Raw genomic sequence first — 17053 nt, 5'->3', positions numbered from 1 at the left:
CACCTTGCCTCCAGAAATGTGGGGAAACCTTGAGCATACTGTCTGCTGTCTTAATCCACCCAGTCTGTGGTAACTTCTTACAGCCGCACTAGGAAACAAACAAAGGCACCTGCAAAAAGTCCCTGGCACACAGCTAGAATGTGCTGGTATTCTCTTCCTCCCCTTTTTCTACTAAGTGCACCAGCTTCTTCAGGGACACATTGCAAGGTGCACCTGAGGGCAGAGGAGCAGTGCTTAAAAGCAAAACCAAAACTTCTCAGTAGGCTGGGTTTCAGCCAGTTCCTCAGACTTAGTTTTGGTTTGAATTACCCTCGTGTTACAAGGAAGCCTGAGCTAGATGGAGATGATGTCTTTTCTTCTCTTCCCTAACGTACCTTACGTGGCAGCTTTTTGTGGCCCGTCCTCATATGTCCCTCTGCCAGCTGGGAAGAATCCTGGCTGGGAGCTGAGGCTTGTTGCAGTGGTTTAGGGAGCAACCTACAATTTTTTTTTTTTTTTTTTTTTTTGGTTTTGTTTGGTTTCGGCTGTTTATTCAGTTGACTCCTATGACAGAGTCTGACGCAGGAGCTACTGTTTGTTGTTTCTTTTCTTTAACGTCTTTGCCTGTGGGGCCAAGTTCTGATGTGAGTATCCAGTAGGTTGAGATTTCCTCCTCACTGAACTGGTGTTGCAGACGATGATGAGGCTGCCACGGTCAGGTAAGTGTGGGCACACTTTCCCTTCACATCATTGCAAGCAGGAGAAAATCTGCCTCGGCAGTTATGTTCAGGCACGCTAACAAGCTAGTATCTTGCTGTCTCCAAAATAGTGGGATTTCTCAAGCTCGCTCGTATACGTATTACTCATGTTGGGAAGATTTATGAGCTGAGATTTTTTTTTTTTTTCCTGCACAGAATAAATATGCAGTGCAAAAAAAAAAAAAAATTAAGTATCTTGAGATTGTCTCTCAGCTTAGAATTTGGGGAAGGTTAATGGAACTTAAAAATTTGTTTTTTTGTTTTGTTTTGTTTTTTGTTTACTTCAGATCTCTGGTTGTAATTATCCCTTTGGCAGGCAGGCAGCGTTCCAGACTAATCTGCGTTTACAAGCTATGCTCTAAGAGTAAACTGTTTATTTTTTTTTATTTATTTTTTAATATATGAAATTTATTGTCAAATTGGTTTCCATACAACACCCAGTGCTCATCCCAAGAGGTGCCCTCCTCAATACTAAGAGTAAACTGTTTAAAACAAAGAAAAGCAACAAAAAAACCAACTACAATTAAATTAACTTATAATACATGCAACTGTTAGTTTTAATTAGATTAGAGGCCTACTAAATTAGATTTGAGGCCTACTAAAAGACTTACTTTTCTATATAAAACGATTAGAGCAAGATTAGCTAACTGAAAGAACACTGTTGCTATGTATTGCTCACTGCCTGGGTGCAAACAGTAGAAAAGAGAGGACCGTGGATTTCATGTGGGAGAGGGGTGAAGTGAGCAGCTTGAGTGAAATTGCCTATAAATAAGCTTTCTATTCCTGAAATTCTATGATTCAGTGCAAGGGAATTGCAGACATCGATTAACACAGTGCACAGTAAGAATATTCAGTGTGAATAGTAATCAGACGTAGTATCCAGAGTTAAATGCCAATTGACTGGATTTTCTCTGAGCTCCCTCCCAAGCCCAAGAAGTCAATGAATGCACGAACACCATATTGCTCCTGCCTCTCAGAAGTGGTCTATGCGCCTTCATTACCTGAACTCTCTCTACCAGCAGCTCTTGCTGACCTGCAGCTTCCAGATGTGCTCTCCCCAGATTTCTCTTTCTCGGGAGACTTGCCATTCGACTGGAGGTCTTCAGGGACAAGGACTGCACCTTTTAGGTTCTCTGAAACTCAAGTGCCTGGCACAGTGCCTCAATCATGCAGAGGTGCTCACTGGGTGCCTGTTGAGTTGCAAAACGATTTGATTTGATGAATCCACAGTTGAATCACCAGATGTGGGTCATTTGTGTGTTTGTGGAATACACAGGGAGCAGATGGGGGGTTGATTTGAGAAGGATACAGTGCAAATGAGCTCAGAGGCAGTATTTCAGGTTGTGCTTCTGAGTCAACTTGCTTTAAGATGCATGGGATAGAGATCCATAGATTGTTGTGTGACGTTTTTATTCCACATAGCAGTGCCCAAATATACCACGTACCTTCACTGGGGCATACTTAAGTCACCCTGCGGTGAGGCTTCTGCAGCCTGGTCTCTTCCTGTCACAGCCTGCTCTACCATTCCACCTGTCTCCTGCACCTTGTGGTCCCCCTGTCTTTAATCAACTGACAGAATTCCAATAGATACAGGAATCTGAAAGTTTATCCAGCACCAATCACCTCAATGCCTTCCAGCACTCTCTAACACCTCTGGAGGCTGGTTTCCAGTTCTAATTTTCCAGATCTGTATTATCAATCCCTCTGCTTCTTGGGATTTTCTTCCTTTGGCTCTGAGATACTGCGGTGGGGAGCTTTTCATACTCTTGGACCATTTCTTCTTTGCCTTCTGCTCTGGACTCCTACTCCTGCTCTTCTAATTTGGAGGCATCCGTCAGAGAGAATTCAGACTTTTTTTTTCTCCAACCTGTGTTTTTATATACTTTCCCTCTGAGAGAATTAATTCATTCCCCCAATGTCAATTGGCATTTGCGTGTTGGCAATAACATGTTTGTCTCTAGCACTGAATTGTGCCCCAAAGGTGAGGCTTTCATCTGTCTTGAGTTGTTTCAATTACTTCATGACTCAAACCCCACTCGTGGCATTCCCTGTAAAACGGCTCTTGATCTAGTCTTTCCTCCACTCTACCCCTCTGCAATGGCATCAGCATTGTGTCTTGATTTTCAGGCTTCAAAACCACAGTCAACTTGTTGCTTCTCTTTCTTTCCTGTATGGCTGATCACTTGTCAATTGTTTTGTCAATTGTTTTGTCAATTGTCTTGTGATGAGTTTCTCCTTCCTCTGCCTTTCTTCCCTTTTCTGAACCTAAGTCAGGGGCTTTACCAAATATCTGAATTAATACTATGACCCCCTCATTGAGTGACTGGCATTCAATTTTACTCCCTCATTTCTATACAAAAAAAAAAAAAAAACCATAGATTTGATCTGTTTCACATACTTCTTTGGGATTGTCACTCACTTGTTGACAAGCTATAACTGGCATTAAACTATTGACAGAATGTCTCAACCCATATTACCGGTCTAGATATGCTGTTCCTGGTCCTCCTCGATAAGCCCTGTGTGTGTGTGAACCTCTGAGATTACTTCTAACTCTTCTGCAGGAGCCTCCAGAGTAGCTCCAACTCCCCAAATCCCACTCAATCTTGGACGTATCCTTCCACCAGGCAACTTGCATGGTCTGGGCATTTTCATATAGAAACCTTTCACATCGCCTCTTACTATTTTTCATGTGTACAGAATTTTGATGTTCTGACTATGGTATAATGTCTTAGAGGGCAGGGATCCTTTCTTACATGAATCCTTGTCTTGATTGCCACTTTGATTTGAGTGAATTTTCTAATTCAAAGACGTGCAAAAAGTGGGAGCATCATATTCATTGGCTAAAAAGTTGAGATGCAATTTAAGTTAAACTTGAACTGATGTTAAATTGACTAATGTCTCAGAGTGCCTGGGTGGCTCAGTTGGTTAAGCACTGACTTTGGCTCAGGTCATGATCTCACAGCTGGTGGGTTCGAGCCCCACATCGGGCTCTGTGCTGACAGCTCAGAACCTGGAGCCTGCTTCGGATTCTGTGTCCCCCTCTCTCTCTACTCCTCCCCCTCCCCTGCTCATGCTCTGTCTCTCTAAAAAATAAATAAACACTAAAAAAAAAGTTTTAATTGACTAATGTCTCTTGATGCCTAGCTCAGAGCTTTCCACCATGCCATCGAGAGAAGCAGCTTCCCTAAGTGGCCTGGGGGAGCCATCTGAGCATGACTCTTCACCAATCTAAAAAGAGTGGCCCTTATTACAAACAAATTTTAAGTCATTCCATATTAAAAATGAGAAATTCTGGTCTAAATAATAATAATAAATACATACATACATGCATGAATAAATAAAAATTTTAAAATAAATAGATTAAAAAAGAGTGGCCTTGCTTCTCTCTCTCAAGCCTGAGCATCTTGTGACTGAAAGCTCCCTTCATGACTCTCTTTAGGGCCACAAGAAAACATTCTAGAATTTAGTGTCTTCTGCTGTCCTGTTCCGTTTCATACCATGACTAGACCCCAACCTCTACAGTATGTTCATAGGCAGAATTGTCAGGAATTACCCAGAATTCATTAAGAATTATCCAGAAATTTAAGAAATTCAGCTAAACTGATCATTTGATTGAAAAAATGCCTTTTCTTTTCTTTTCTTTTCTTTTCTTCCTTCCTTTTTTTTTTTTTTTTGAAAATGTTTTTTCTAGTCACATTCTAGTGTATTCCTTAGAGGGGAGCTTGCCCGAGTACAGACAGCTACAATGAACATCCTCTGCCTGATGGAAACTCCAGCACAAACAAACACATACATAAGGAATATACAATCAGGATAAAAATGAATGGCCATGTAGGCCTGGACAATTATATATTTATCTCCAAAACAAAGGTGAATTTTAGAAGGGGAGATGGAAGGAAGAGGGAGCATGGGTGTTTGAACACATTCATTTCATCTCATGGAGAGGTGTCCTCTCTGTGCTCTTTCAGCCAAAGGAGTGCCTTACATACGGATGCTTTGTAAATGATGCTTGAGTGAATTAATTTGGGCAGTGCACTCCATAAGTTTTCCAAAGTAACTCTTTCAGGCTTTGCCAGTCTGAATATAAAAGAGTTCAAACTTACCAACAGTAAAGTTTCCCAGAACCTGCTCTTAGAAACCCATTTTACAGTGAGTGACATAAATCGATGAAAATTTCTTGTTTGATGATAAAATGATTAAACAAATTAAGTTTTCTGTTTCTCTCATAGAGGAAGGAGTCAACTGGGGGCCAGTAGTCTCAGAGTATGATACCATATTGCCACACATGCACTCATTCATCTGTTCCTTCAGGGGACAGTCATTATCCATTATAAACAGTTATAAACATTTATGAAACACACAGACATGCATACACACAAACACACACCAAGATAAAGAGGAGTGTTATAAGGACCTAATACAGTACAAAGAGCTCTTGTTCTAACATGAAAGACAGACATGTAACAAATTAATATACCAACAAGGAGTTGAGTGCTAACATTAGTGAATAGCAGACAACAAATGAGCAGAAGGAACAGCTTGGAGCAGCTAGAAAAGGCTTATCTACTTGTGTTGAGTGCATAAGAATGTAAGGCCACTTAAGGAAATATTTATGACCCAGTACAGTTTCTTCGAGCTCCAGTAGAAACTGAGATAGAGGGGAAGTAAGATTGGACAAAATAAATGGAGATCAGACAAGAGAGATTAGAATCTCAGAGTACCTGTGAGGGCCTTGTCATGGAAAGCACCTGTATTACTTCTGTGGCTAAGGCAGGAGGGACCGGATCTGAAAAAGTTGTGTAGCCCATGCAAAGAAGAACTTTACCTTATAAATCACGGGAGCTATTGGAATCTTTTAAGCAGGAGTGACATGGTCACATTTGATTATTCAGTATTCAGGAGAGTCTTCCTGACAGGTAAATGGATAATTCATTCATCCAGTATGAACCGAGTGCCAGCTTCCTGCCAGACACAGTTCTAGGGACTGAAAGATGTTAATAAGCAAATCAGACAAAGATCTCTGTCATTTTAGTGATTAGATTCTTATCGAAGATAGTAGATGATAATATAACAAATGAGTGCATTATGTGGCATGTCAGATGGTCATGAGTGCTTTGGAAAATTGAGAGAGATAAGGAGAATTGGGAATGCTGGAGGAGTGGTGGTGTTGTGATTTTGCATAAGACAGTCTCATCGGAAAGACCAAGGAAAGTCTCTGCATTTAGGGAATTGCACACTGGCAACAAGGTCTGCTTTTGAGGGAATGGATCTGGGGAAGAAGCCCCAAAGACCTGGCATCAAGCTTAGGGCCACTTAGAGAACTCCAGAGTCCCAAGAACCCAGATTGTGGCGGGTTTTAGGGGCAGGTCAAGGGCCCCAGAGGACGCTCTTAGCTCTGTAAACACCATGAGCATGGCCACTGTCGAGTCCACTAAAGCACAGGGCTCAAGGCGGTGGTCCCTCTTGCCTGGGCTACTAGACAGACTTAGGGCTTTATTCTAAGTGAAATGCTAAGCCATCAAAAGATTGTGAGCAGGATGCTCTGCCATCGTATAAAGCGGAATGACGAGATGCTGAATAAAGATGATGGCAGCGGGGTGGTACAAAGAAGAGGCATCATCCAGAAGTATCCCGGCATAGAATTAATAGGACTGGGGGATGGACTGGATTTGCAAGACGAGAGACGAGTAGGTTCAAGACGACACACCCAAGATTCTGGCTTGAGGTGGGTGTTCATATTATTGGCATTACAGGAATATAGGACACAAAGAGTTTTCATAAAGTGCCCAGGGTCTTAGAGGTTCATAATTCTAGACCCAGGTTTTGAGCTCAGATGTGTCTGACTTTAGAGCATGAGCTCTTATCCATTGCACAAAAGAGACCTATCCTTAGCTGGAAGAAGCTGCTGGTTGGAAAGTACCTTCATAACAGTATCTATCTCTCTGTGGAGGCAGTGTGCAAGGAAAGTCCCCTTAGACGGGCAAGGAAGAAGGGGAAGTTACAGCCAGGTCTGGGTGAGCCAGGCGTCCTTTCTGTTGCCAGAACGTGTTACACGCTATCCTTCTTAGCTCTAGAAATAAGAATGCTGGGCAAGTGCAGCATGAAGATGATTTCTTTTCTGGGTACATTTGCATTTTCGATAAGGAAGAGGGTCTTCAAGTCCAGCTAAGGTCTAGCATTTCCCTATGGAAAGCACTTGATGGAGCTCCTAGTTGGTACCCGTGGTAATATGTCTCTTTCTAAAATGAAAACAAGATTACAGCCCTCTGTGGACCTCACAATCCCTTCTAGCTACTGCCTCGTTGCTCTCTCTTGTTATAACACTCTTCTCTGAAGCACTGCCTATATTCTGTTGTCTCTACACTCTTAGCTCTTATTTTCTCTCCACTTCACAGTCTTTTCATCTGCACCAAATCCATGGACGTCCCGCAAGTGGGCTCTCTCATGACCTCCACACTGCTAACGCCAACTCTCAGCAGCATTTGGCTCAGCTGAACACCCCCTCCTTGAAACACTGTGTTTTAAATTCTAGGTTTCCACGGGGCACCTGGGTGGCTCAGTTGGTTAAGCATCCGACTGCAACTCAGGTCATGATCTCACGATCCATGGGTTCAAGCCCCGCGTTGGTCTCTGTGCTGACAGCTCAGAGCCTGGAGCCTGCTTCGGATTCTGTGTCTCCCTCTCTCTCTGTCCCTCCCCCACTCATGCTCTGTCTCTCAAAAATGAATAAAAAAGTATTACAAAAATTAAACTCTAGGTTTCCTTATAATTGAGGTATGGCGAGGCCAACAGATCGGGAGATAACTGCCATTGAAAAAATAGGTTGTTGTGTCTTCAGATCTTGAGAGAAGGAGGCATGCCACCCTTCAGGGACTACCTAGGGGAGCACCCGGCTCAGACAGGAGGCAGAGCGGAAAGGGAAATGTGGCCAGGAGTCTTTATTGTGGTTTCCACAAGAAGGGATGGAAAGGCAGGCTTAAATTGTCTAGTTTGAAATTATTCATCGGGATCTGGAACATAGGGGTTGTCCCTTATTGTGTACCTGGCCCCAGGGTGGTTGGGGCAGTAAGGAGGTGGTTGGAGTGTGGGGTTCTGGATTGGTTGGTTTGCATTTGAAAGGCACCCTCCTGGTGAGTTGCTCACTGCCTCTAGGAATTGACTAATCCTTGGGGTGGGGACGGGGGCTAGTCCCTGCAGGATCAAGAGCCCAGATGTCCAAGTATCAGAAAACTGAAAATAAAAGGCAGGATTAATTAGCCTTTTTACCCTTCCCCTCAATCTTCTTTGCTAGTGCCCACCGTCCCAGGGATCCATAAATGTTGGAATGCCCCATATTCCAGTCCTTCGACACTTTTTCTCCTCTGTCTCTCTCGTGGTGATGTCACGCAGCCCTATGGCATTAAGTAACATGTAGACATTGAGCACTCCCAAATTTACCTCTACCCCAAACTCTGGACCCCCTGTTATCCAACTGCGTACTACACATCTTCATGTGGATGTCGAGCTGGCATCTCAAACCGAGTACGTGCCAAACACGTCCTGATTTCTGTTCCCTAATCTGTTTCTCTCCTCCATCTTCTCCAGTTTAAAAAATACCACCTGCATTTCCCTAATGCCTCAAGTCTCAAATGTGGAAAATTTCCTGCATTTATCTATTTTTGTCAAACTACATATCCAACCTGACAGCAAATCTCATAAGGTCTTATTTGAAAAGACAGAAGACCTAAGTAAATGGAAAGACATGCTATGTTCATTTTTGGAAGACTTAACATTATGAAGATTGGTATATTCCCCAATGGATCTACAGATTGAGTGCAATTCCTATCAAGATTCAAGATTCCAACTGCCTTTTTTTTTTCCTTTTTGGAAATGGACAACCTGGTCCTAAAATTCATGTGGAAATGTAAGGGAGCCAGAGTAGCCACAGACCCAGGAGCTCAGTCTTTCTGTGAAGGAAGCCTAGTAGCTAATCATTCACGGCTGCACCCTGAGAGGCAGGGTGCCGATTAACATACCTGTAGGGGCTGGTGTAATCCTTTCCAGAGACCTTGGAAGGCTGGTGCTATTTGCACACTCATCCTCTGACGTACTGCAGAACACTAGTGTCTCCTGCCAGGGAGCCTTACAGGGTATACTGGGGTTTTGCAGCAGCTGTCCAGGGGACTCCTTACCCCTTCATCACCCGGCTCTGTTGGCCAGAGGGCTTGAATTCCTAAGTTCCAGAGGACTGTGAAATTGAGAGACAGCTCTGGGCAGGGTGATGCCTCCAGAGCACTGCACAAACAGCACACTGATGCACACACCCCAGTCCTTCTGTGAGGAAAGCCTTTTTGCTTCTCCTAGGGCTGCACCCTGAGGGGCAGGGTTACAGTCTTGCACACATTTGGTGGCCTGCAGAGCTGCTCCTGATTAACGTAGGCTGTGGGCGCCATCTTGGTGCCCTCCCTCTGCTTCATTTCAGTTCACCAGCAGGACCCAGAAGAAAGCTTGTAAACTCATCTTGAGCCCAAATTGTTGTGACTGCTACCCAGAGGACACCTCCAAGTTGCCTGGTTCTGGTGGCCAGTAGGACTTACACTTGCAGGCCACAGGACTGTATTATTTCTATACTTTTGCAAGCTGATGCCTGAGGATCTGACTTTCAGTCAACCTGAATCTAGATGTAAAGATCCTCCCCTTTTGGATACTAACAGGCACATCCTCCACTACTGGGAATTATTTTAAGAAAATAGAATCAGCTGCTTGGACAAACATAAAGATTTGCAAGACAACCAAGAGATGAGACATGGTTGAACATTAAGGTTCATCTCCTACATAAGACCAATCCTTCAAGACTGGGAAAGTAGTTGTTCCATCTACAGTGTAGAAACAGAGAGTTCAGCAAAATGAAGAAAGTGAGGAATATGTTCCAAAGCATTCAATAACTAGTATTGGAAATATTGGACAACCACATGAAAAGAATGCAACTGGACCACTCTCTTACACCATACACAGAAATCAGTTCAAAATGGATTAAAGACATGGATGTAAGACCTGAAACCAAAAAAGTCCTTGAAGAAAACATAGGCAATGAGCTTCTTGGCAAAAAAAGACATATAGATAACCAACCGGTACATGAAACAGTGCTCAATGTCACTAATCATCAGGGAAATGCAAATCAAAACCACCATGAAATATCACTTGTTAGAATGGCGAGTATCAAAGAGACAAGAAATAACAAGTGTTGGTGAGGATGTGGAGAAGAAGGAAGCTCCTGTGCACTTTGGTAGAATTGTAAATTGGTGTGGCTACTATGGAAAAAAGCATGGAGGTTCCTAAAAAAAAATAAAAATAAAACTACCATATGGTCCAGCAATTCCATTTCTGGGTATTTATCTGGAGAAAATGAAAATGTAACTCAAGATATATACACCTTCATGTTCATTACAATATTATCGCAGTATTATTTATAATAGCCAAGATATGGAATAAACCTAAGTGTGTGTGTGTGTGTGTGTGTGTGTGTGTGTGTGTATGTTTGTGTATGAGAGAGAGAAATGGAATGTTATTCATCAAAAAAAAAAAAAAGAATGAAATTTTGCCATTTGCAACAACATGGATGAACCTCAAGGAGATTACACCAAGTGAAATATGTGAAACAGAGAAAGACAAATATTGTATGATTTCATTTACATGTGGAATCTAAAACAAACAAGACAACAAACAAACCAGGCTCATAGATACGGAGAACAGATTGGTGGTTGCCAGAGGCAGGTGTTTAGGGGTGGGAGAAATGGGTAAACTGTTTTTGTTTTGTTTCTAACTTTAAAAATTAAAAAAAAAAATAGGACTTCTTAGAGAAAGGTTAACTGTGTGTGTGGGCAATAGACACATGAAGTCAACTTAAGGCAATTTGTACAGAAAGCAAACTTTCCAAGATTGATAGGATTGTGTGAAAAGCAAACAGAGGCTACCTTGAAGGGACTTCCAGTAGCCAAAACTATAATGATTTAATCTATAAAAGAACAATTATTATCTTTTTAAAAACCCTCAAAATGGGATCAGAGACCTAAATATAAGAACTGAAGCTATAAAATAGAAGAAAACATAAATCTTTGTGACCTTGGATTAGGCAATGGTTTCTTAGATATGACACCTAAAGCACAAGCAATAAAAAAGAAAATAGATAAATGGGGCTTCATCAGAATTAAAATAATTTGTGCTTTAAAATTAAATTAAATTAAAATATTTGTTCTTCAAAGAACATTATCAAGAAGCTGAAAAGACAAGTTGCAGAGTGGGATAAAGTGTTTGCAAATTATATATTTGATAAACAGTTTGGCAATTTCTCAAAAAGTAAACATAGAGTTAGTATTTAACCAAACAGTTCCACTCCAACATATCCAAGAGAATTGGAAACATGTCTACACAAAAATTTGTACGTGAGTGTCCATAGCAGCATAATTCATAAAAGCCAGCAAGTAGGAACAACCCAAATGGATCGTTGGCGTATGAATGGCTAGACAAGATGTGGTATAGTTATAAAATGAAATACTATTCTACCATTAAAAGGAATGAAGTACTGATAGGTGCTACAGCATAAATGAATCTTGAAAATATTAAGCTCAGCGGAAGAAGCTGGATTCAAAAGGCCACAATGTGTAATTCCATTTAAATGAAATATCCAGAATAAGGAAAACAATAGAGACATAAAGTGTACTGGTGGTTGCCAGAGGTTGGAAGGAGAGGGAAGGGAAATTGGGAAGTTTCTGCCAATGGGTATTGAGTTCCTTTCTGGGGGGTAATGAAAATTATCCAAACTTAGATAGTGGTGTGGGTTTCACAATTCTGTGACTATACTAAAAACCACTGAATTGTCTGTGTTTTCCATATTTATGTACATACACATGCATGCACGTGCACACACACACACACACACATAATCCTCTGTTGTATGTCAGTTACACTTCAATAATGCTGTTGGGAAAAAATAAATTTAAAGAACAAATGTATATTCGTATATAACATATGCCACTTCTCACCTCCACCAGCTCCATCACTCAAACCAACCTATCTTCATCTCTGCGTAAACATGCCTCACTGATCATCCTGCTTCTCATCTTGTCCAACCCACTCTCCTTCCCAAGAGTCTGTTGTCTACACCAAAGTTGAGTCCTCTTTTAAACATGCAATGAGATCAGGTCATTCACCAGATCTAAATCCTCTGCTGGCTTTCCATCACACTGAGACCTCAGAGCAGATCTGCTTGTACCTGATTTGGATGTACGGCTCCAACCAATTTCCCTTGGAGAAATGGTTCCATAGCTAATAAAATTTTGAAAGCCTCTGTGAGGACAGAATAGCTGACAGTAGTATATCCTGTCCCTTTTGCCTCAGCCACCAGAAGTCCTGGGATGGGAGAAAGCCTGTGAGCAAATGTGGAAGCTTAGGAGTTTTAGCAAGACCAAGGTTAAGCACCCGCTCAATGTCGCCACTTCTGTGCTCTCCCTGTCTAACCTGCTTAGTAACAGGTAGTTCAGATAATGGGCAAACTCCATCACAACACTCAAAAGAACTTGTCACTTTACCTGCTCAGGGAAATATCAAGTGCTTATTGAGAATTTAGTTCTGTTCTACTGTATGCTATCTTTGAGTACCTAGCTCCCAGAGTTCAAGCCCACCTCAAGAAGCTGGTATGCATTATTCATTTGACAATCATTTGATTTTCAAGGATCCACTACTGAAAAATCTATGGGAGGCTTTGTGGAAGGGACAAGGAGGTTCAGACAATCAGCAGTGTGGGTGACTCGTGAGGACTGGTTCATATTCAGAGAAGGAAGAGCTTCTAATTTGGATCGATAAAGAATGCCTCACTTCCCCTCACCCCCTCTCCAGCATTCAACTTATAACTTCTCTTCCAGGCTCTGCTCTGCCCCCTCTGCTGCCCCCTCACCCCCAGAACAGTTGTTTACGAGTCATTTCCCTGTTTTCAGGAATGAGCAAATCACCAAATCACAAGATCCAGCAAAACTGCAGAAGGCCCTGAGACTTTCAATTATTTGTTTCAGATCGGGTACAGAGCATGTTCCTCCTGCTGATGTTGAGCTTGGGAAAGCAGCTTCATCAGACAGCAGGTAAGAAAGGGCAAAGGGAGGGGCCTGAGAAAGAGGAATAGGCAGCTGACCCAGGCTGAAGCCAATGGTGAAAATGAGGTCCTCAGGCTGAAGGCTTTCTTTGAGAAAGAAAAGGCTTTCTTTCTTTGATTACTGTCACATGCACAGTAAAAAGAAGGGTGCCCAGGGTGGCTTGTATTTTCCCATGCCCATGTCTTACAGGAACAGTAACCATTCGGCAGATGAAGGTACTGGAATTCAGAAAGCTATTTAATTTTCCTGAGATTATGTAGTCATTAGGCGTCACAGGCAAGCTTCCTGCAGAACTTTCTACCTTACCAGCCTACAGTGATGATGAGAATCAAGCATGGCCGACAATCCCTAGTCTTCCCACTTGGAATGGGTTTTTGGAGTTAAGTTTGATCATGGACATATACTGAATGTTGATACTACACATTTACAAAACCAAAAAATATGTACGATGAATTATGTTTATGAATTAGCCAAAAGGAAACTATAAATATATCGTATCTTGGGGCACCTGAGTGGCTCATTCGGTTAAGCATTGGACTCTTGATTTTGGCTCAGGTCATGATCTTGCAGTTCATGGGTTTGAGCCCCACATGGCACTGACAGTGTGGAGACTGCTTGGGATTCTCTCCCTCTCCCTCTCTCTCTGCCCCTCCCCCATGCTCCCTCTCTCTCTCTCAAAATAAATAAACTTTTAAAAAATCTAAAAAAGAAAAGAAAAGAAAAAGTAAAGTGGCTCTATATATTTCGTTGGACATGCCATGCTATAATTTATTTATCCAGTCCTTTATTGATGGAAATTTTAGTTATTTCAAAAAAAAATTTTTGAGTCTTGCTGGATTAATGCTTGGAAAAAAAGTCTGCTTCCTAAAGACTGTGATGAAAACGAACTCAGGGTATGACTCAGGTAAACCATTTATCATGAACGCTTTCCTTACCTGTGTGCCCTGTGTGTGGTGCTCTATTCTGTTATCTGTAAAACAATTTAAAATTTGAAGAGAAAAATTGGCAGAAAACATTTCATTTTTTAAACATTTGTTCATTTTTTAATATGAAATTTATTGTCAAATTGGTTTCCATACAACACCCAGTGCTCCTCCCAACAGGTGCCCTCCTCAATACCCATCACCCACCCTCCCCTCCCCCCCACCCCCCATAAGCCCTCAGTTTATTCTCAGTTTAAACATTTATTCATTTTTAAATTGGTGTACAGTAACATTTAATCTTTTTAGTAAAAACATCTATGAGTTTTTGGCAAACATGTAGTCCTATAACCACCCCTACAATCAAGATCCACAACAGTTGTACCACTTGCCAAGCAAACACACAAAAACCATCCCCAAACTCTTAAAGCCAGGTGACCACTGTTCTCTGTGCTAGAGTTTTCCCTTTTCTAGGATGTCATGCTAATGGGATTATTCATTAGATATGCTTTCTGTCTGGCTTCTTTCACTTAGCATAATGCAATTGAGATTTATCAATATTGTTAGATATATCAATAGTTCATTCCCTTTTTCTTGTTGAGTAGTATTCCACTGTATGTACATACCAGAGTTTGCTTATTCATTCCCCGGTTGAGGGACTTTTGGGTTGTTTCCTGTTTTGGGTCAATTATGAATCATGTTACTATAAATGTTTATATATAGATTTTCATTTTAATTTCACTTGGGTAAACACCTAGGAGTAGGATGGCTGGGTCATATGGGAAGTAAATATTTAACTTTATAAGAAACCACTAAACCTTTCCATAGTGGCTATACCATTTTTACATTCCCCTTGCAAAGTGTGAGAGCTCCAATTGTTTCACATTCTTGGCAGCACTTGGCATTGACATTGTCATTTTTTTTAAGTCATGCTAATAGGTGTGTAGAAGTATCTCTTTGTGTTTTAATTTGCATTTTCCTAATATCTAGGAAAATAGATATTTCTTAATATCTAGGGATGATGAGCATATTTTCACATGGCAGTTGGACATCTATATGTCTTCTTTGGTAAAATCTGTATTCAAACTATTTGACCATTTTTAACTAGAATTCAGAAAAGCTATTTAATGTACCCAAGATTATGTAGTCATTAGGTGTCACAGGCAAGTTTCCCTCAAAACTAATGTCCTTTCTACCTTACCAGCCTACAGTGATGATAATCATCAAAAATGGCAGACTTATTGGGGTGCCTGGGTGGCTCAGTCGGCTAAGCATCCGACTTCAGCTCAGGTCATGATCTCATTGTTTGTGAGTTCGAGCCCCGCGTCGGGCTCTGTGCTGACAGCTCGGAGCCTGGAGCCTTCTTCGGATTCTGTGTCTCCCTCTCTCTCTGTGTCCCTCCCCTGCTCATGCTCTGTCTCTCTCACTCTCAAAAATGATTAAATGTTTTTAAAAATGGCAGACTTATTAAGTTTTTTTCATTTTCTTATTAAGTTTTTAGAATTCTTTGTATATTCTAGATGCAAGTCCTTTATCAGACGCATGATATGCAAATATTTTCTCTCAGTCTATGGCTCATTTTTCATTCTCTTACCAGTGTCTTTTGCACAGCAAAGATTTTAATTTAGATGGAATCCAATTTGTCTTTGTTTTCTTATATGAACTGTGCTTTTGGTGAGATGGCTAAGAACTCTGCCTAATCCAAACTCTCAAAGATTTTTTCCTATCTTTCCTTCTAAACATTTTATTTAAACATTTTTTGTCAATGTTTATTTCTTTTGAGAGACCGAGAGTGAACGGGGAAGGGGGAGAGAGAGAGGGAGACACAGAATCCACAGCAGGCTCCAGGCTCCAAGCTGTCAGCACAGAGCCTGACACGGGACTTGAACTCACAAGCTGTGAGATCATGACCTGAGCCGAAGTCAGAGGCTTAACCAGCTGAGACACCCAGGCGCCTCTCTTCTAAACATTTTATAGTTGTACATTCTTAGGTTTACCATCCATCTTGAGTTGATTGTTGTCATCAAAGATATAAAGTATAGGTTGAAGATCTTTTTATTTTTTTTGGCATGTGGATGTCCAATTTCTTGAGCCCCATTTGTTGAAAAGACTATCCTTTCCCCATGACTCACCTTTGCACCTTTGTCAAACATCGATTGACCATCTTCGTGTGGATCTACTTCTGGACTCCATTCTGTAATCTGTTCTGCTGATCTCTGTGTGTACACTTTCATCCATAGCACACTCTTCGAATTTCTGTAATGTTGTGGTTCTTCTTTTCTTATAATTGAATTTCAAAACCTAAGAACATCTTGTAACCCAGATACATTTAAGGGGAAATATTCATTTCTTTACTTTGTCGTGTCTTGGGGGGAAAAGTAGCCCCAACTGTTATTCCTTTTATTGATGTTTTCTTCTTTCTCCATCCTCCAGAGAAGAATAAAACCAGGGGGGCACATGACCATGGTGATGCTTGAGGTCACTCTGCGGGTAGGGACCACACCCTGGGTCACTCCACTTAAACTATCTTCAGCCTCTGAAACCACTTGTTTGGACCCCTGAGGTATACAAGGCAGAAAATCAGGTTTGGGAAAGGATTTCTAAGAACTGAGATGCACCCAGGCCATTTTCCTACAAAGAGAAGCAGATGAATCAGGTGCCCAGAACAGGCTTCTATCCTAAAGCAGGAACTATAGTTTTCTGAAGACTGTGGTTGTGTAAAGCAGCCCCCACCCTTCAAGTTCATTAAGTACACAGTCTGAAAAAAACACTTAAGCTTCTGTTATTAAATGGGGGAAAAAAAAGTATAAAATTAGCTTAAAGGGGAAGCTATCTTGGGAGGTCATGCAAATGATTTGTTTTGTGTTTCTGGAGATGTGACAGGTGCTGACTCCTATTGATGCCTGATTGCAAGTAAAGTGCACAGCTTCCCCAAGAGCTTTCAGAAAGGTCCAGCACTACTCAAACCAGCTTCTTTGATCTGATTAAAAAGCTGCATATATGAATTTTGCATGCCCTGGCCAAATTTTTTTACCCTTTAATTCAGTCAGGGGGCCCAAATGATAGGAAAACCTGTTTTGCTCTAGGTTTTGCCTGCTTAATTTTGTAGTCGTGGAAACTTTCCGATTTTTTCCTTTGTCTCATAACTTTAGGAGTTCAATGCTAGGTTAAAGCATAATTTCATAACTATATTAACTTCAAGCTATATTACAAAGGTATAGTCATCAAAACAGTATAGTACTGGCATAAAAACAGACACATCACTCAATCG

At 41.3% G+C, this 17053-nt stretch overlaps 1 protein-coding gene across 2 annotated transcripts in view; it reads left to right on the top strand.

Moving 5' to 3' along the window:
• The first annotated feature begins 206 nt into the window (after window positions 1-206).
• The window catches only part of PDCD1LG2 (programmed cell death 1 ligand 2), a 59835-nt gene continuing 42988 nt past the window's right edge, over window positions 207-17053 (top strand). Inside the window, exons 1-2 of one of the 2 annotated variants that reach the window (XM_060610208.3) lie at window positions 207-698; window positions 12710-12850. In XM_060610208.3, coding sequence (XP_060466191.1) covers window positions 12799-12850 — 52 coding nt within the window. In that variant the 5' untranslated portion in view covers window positions 207-698; window positions 12710-12798. The remainder of the gene's footprint in view (window positions 699-12709; window positions 12851-17053) is intronic. The other variant, XM_060610207.3, reaches the window with a different exon arrangement.

Source organism: Panthera onca, chromosome D4 (genome assembly GCF_046562875.1).
Source record: "Panthera onca isolate mPanOnc1 chromosome D4, mPanOnc1 haplotype 2, whole genome shotgun sequence".
Classification (NCBI taxonomy): domain Eukaryota; kingdom Metazoa; phylum Chordata; class Mammalia; order Carnivora; family Felidae; genus Panthera; species Panthera onca.
Note: the sequence above shows the minus strand (reverse complement) of the source record. Positions and strands in the feature narration are given on the sequence as shown.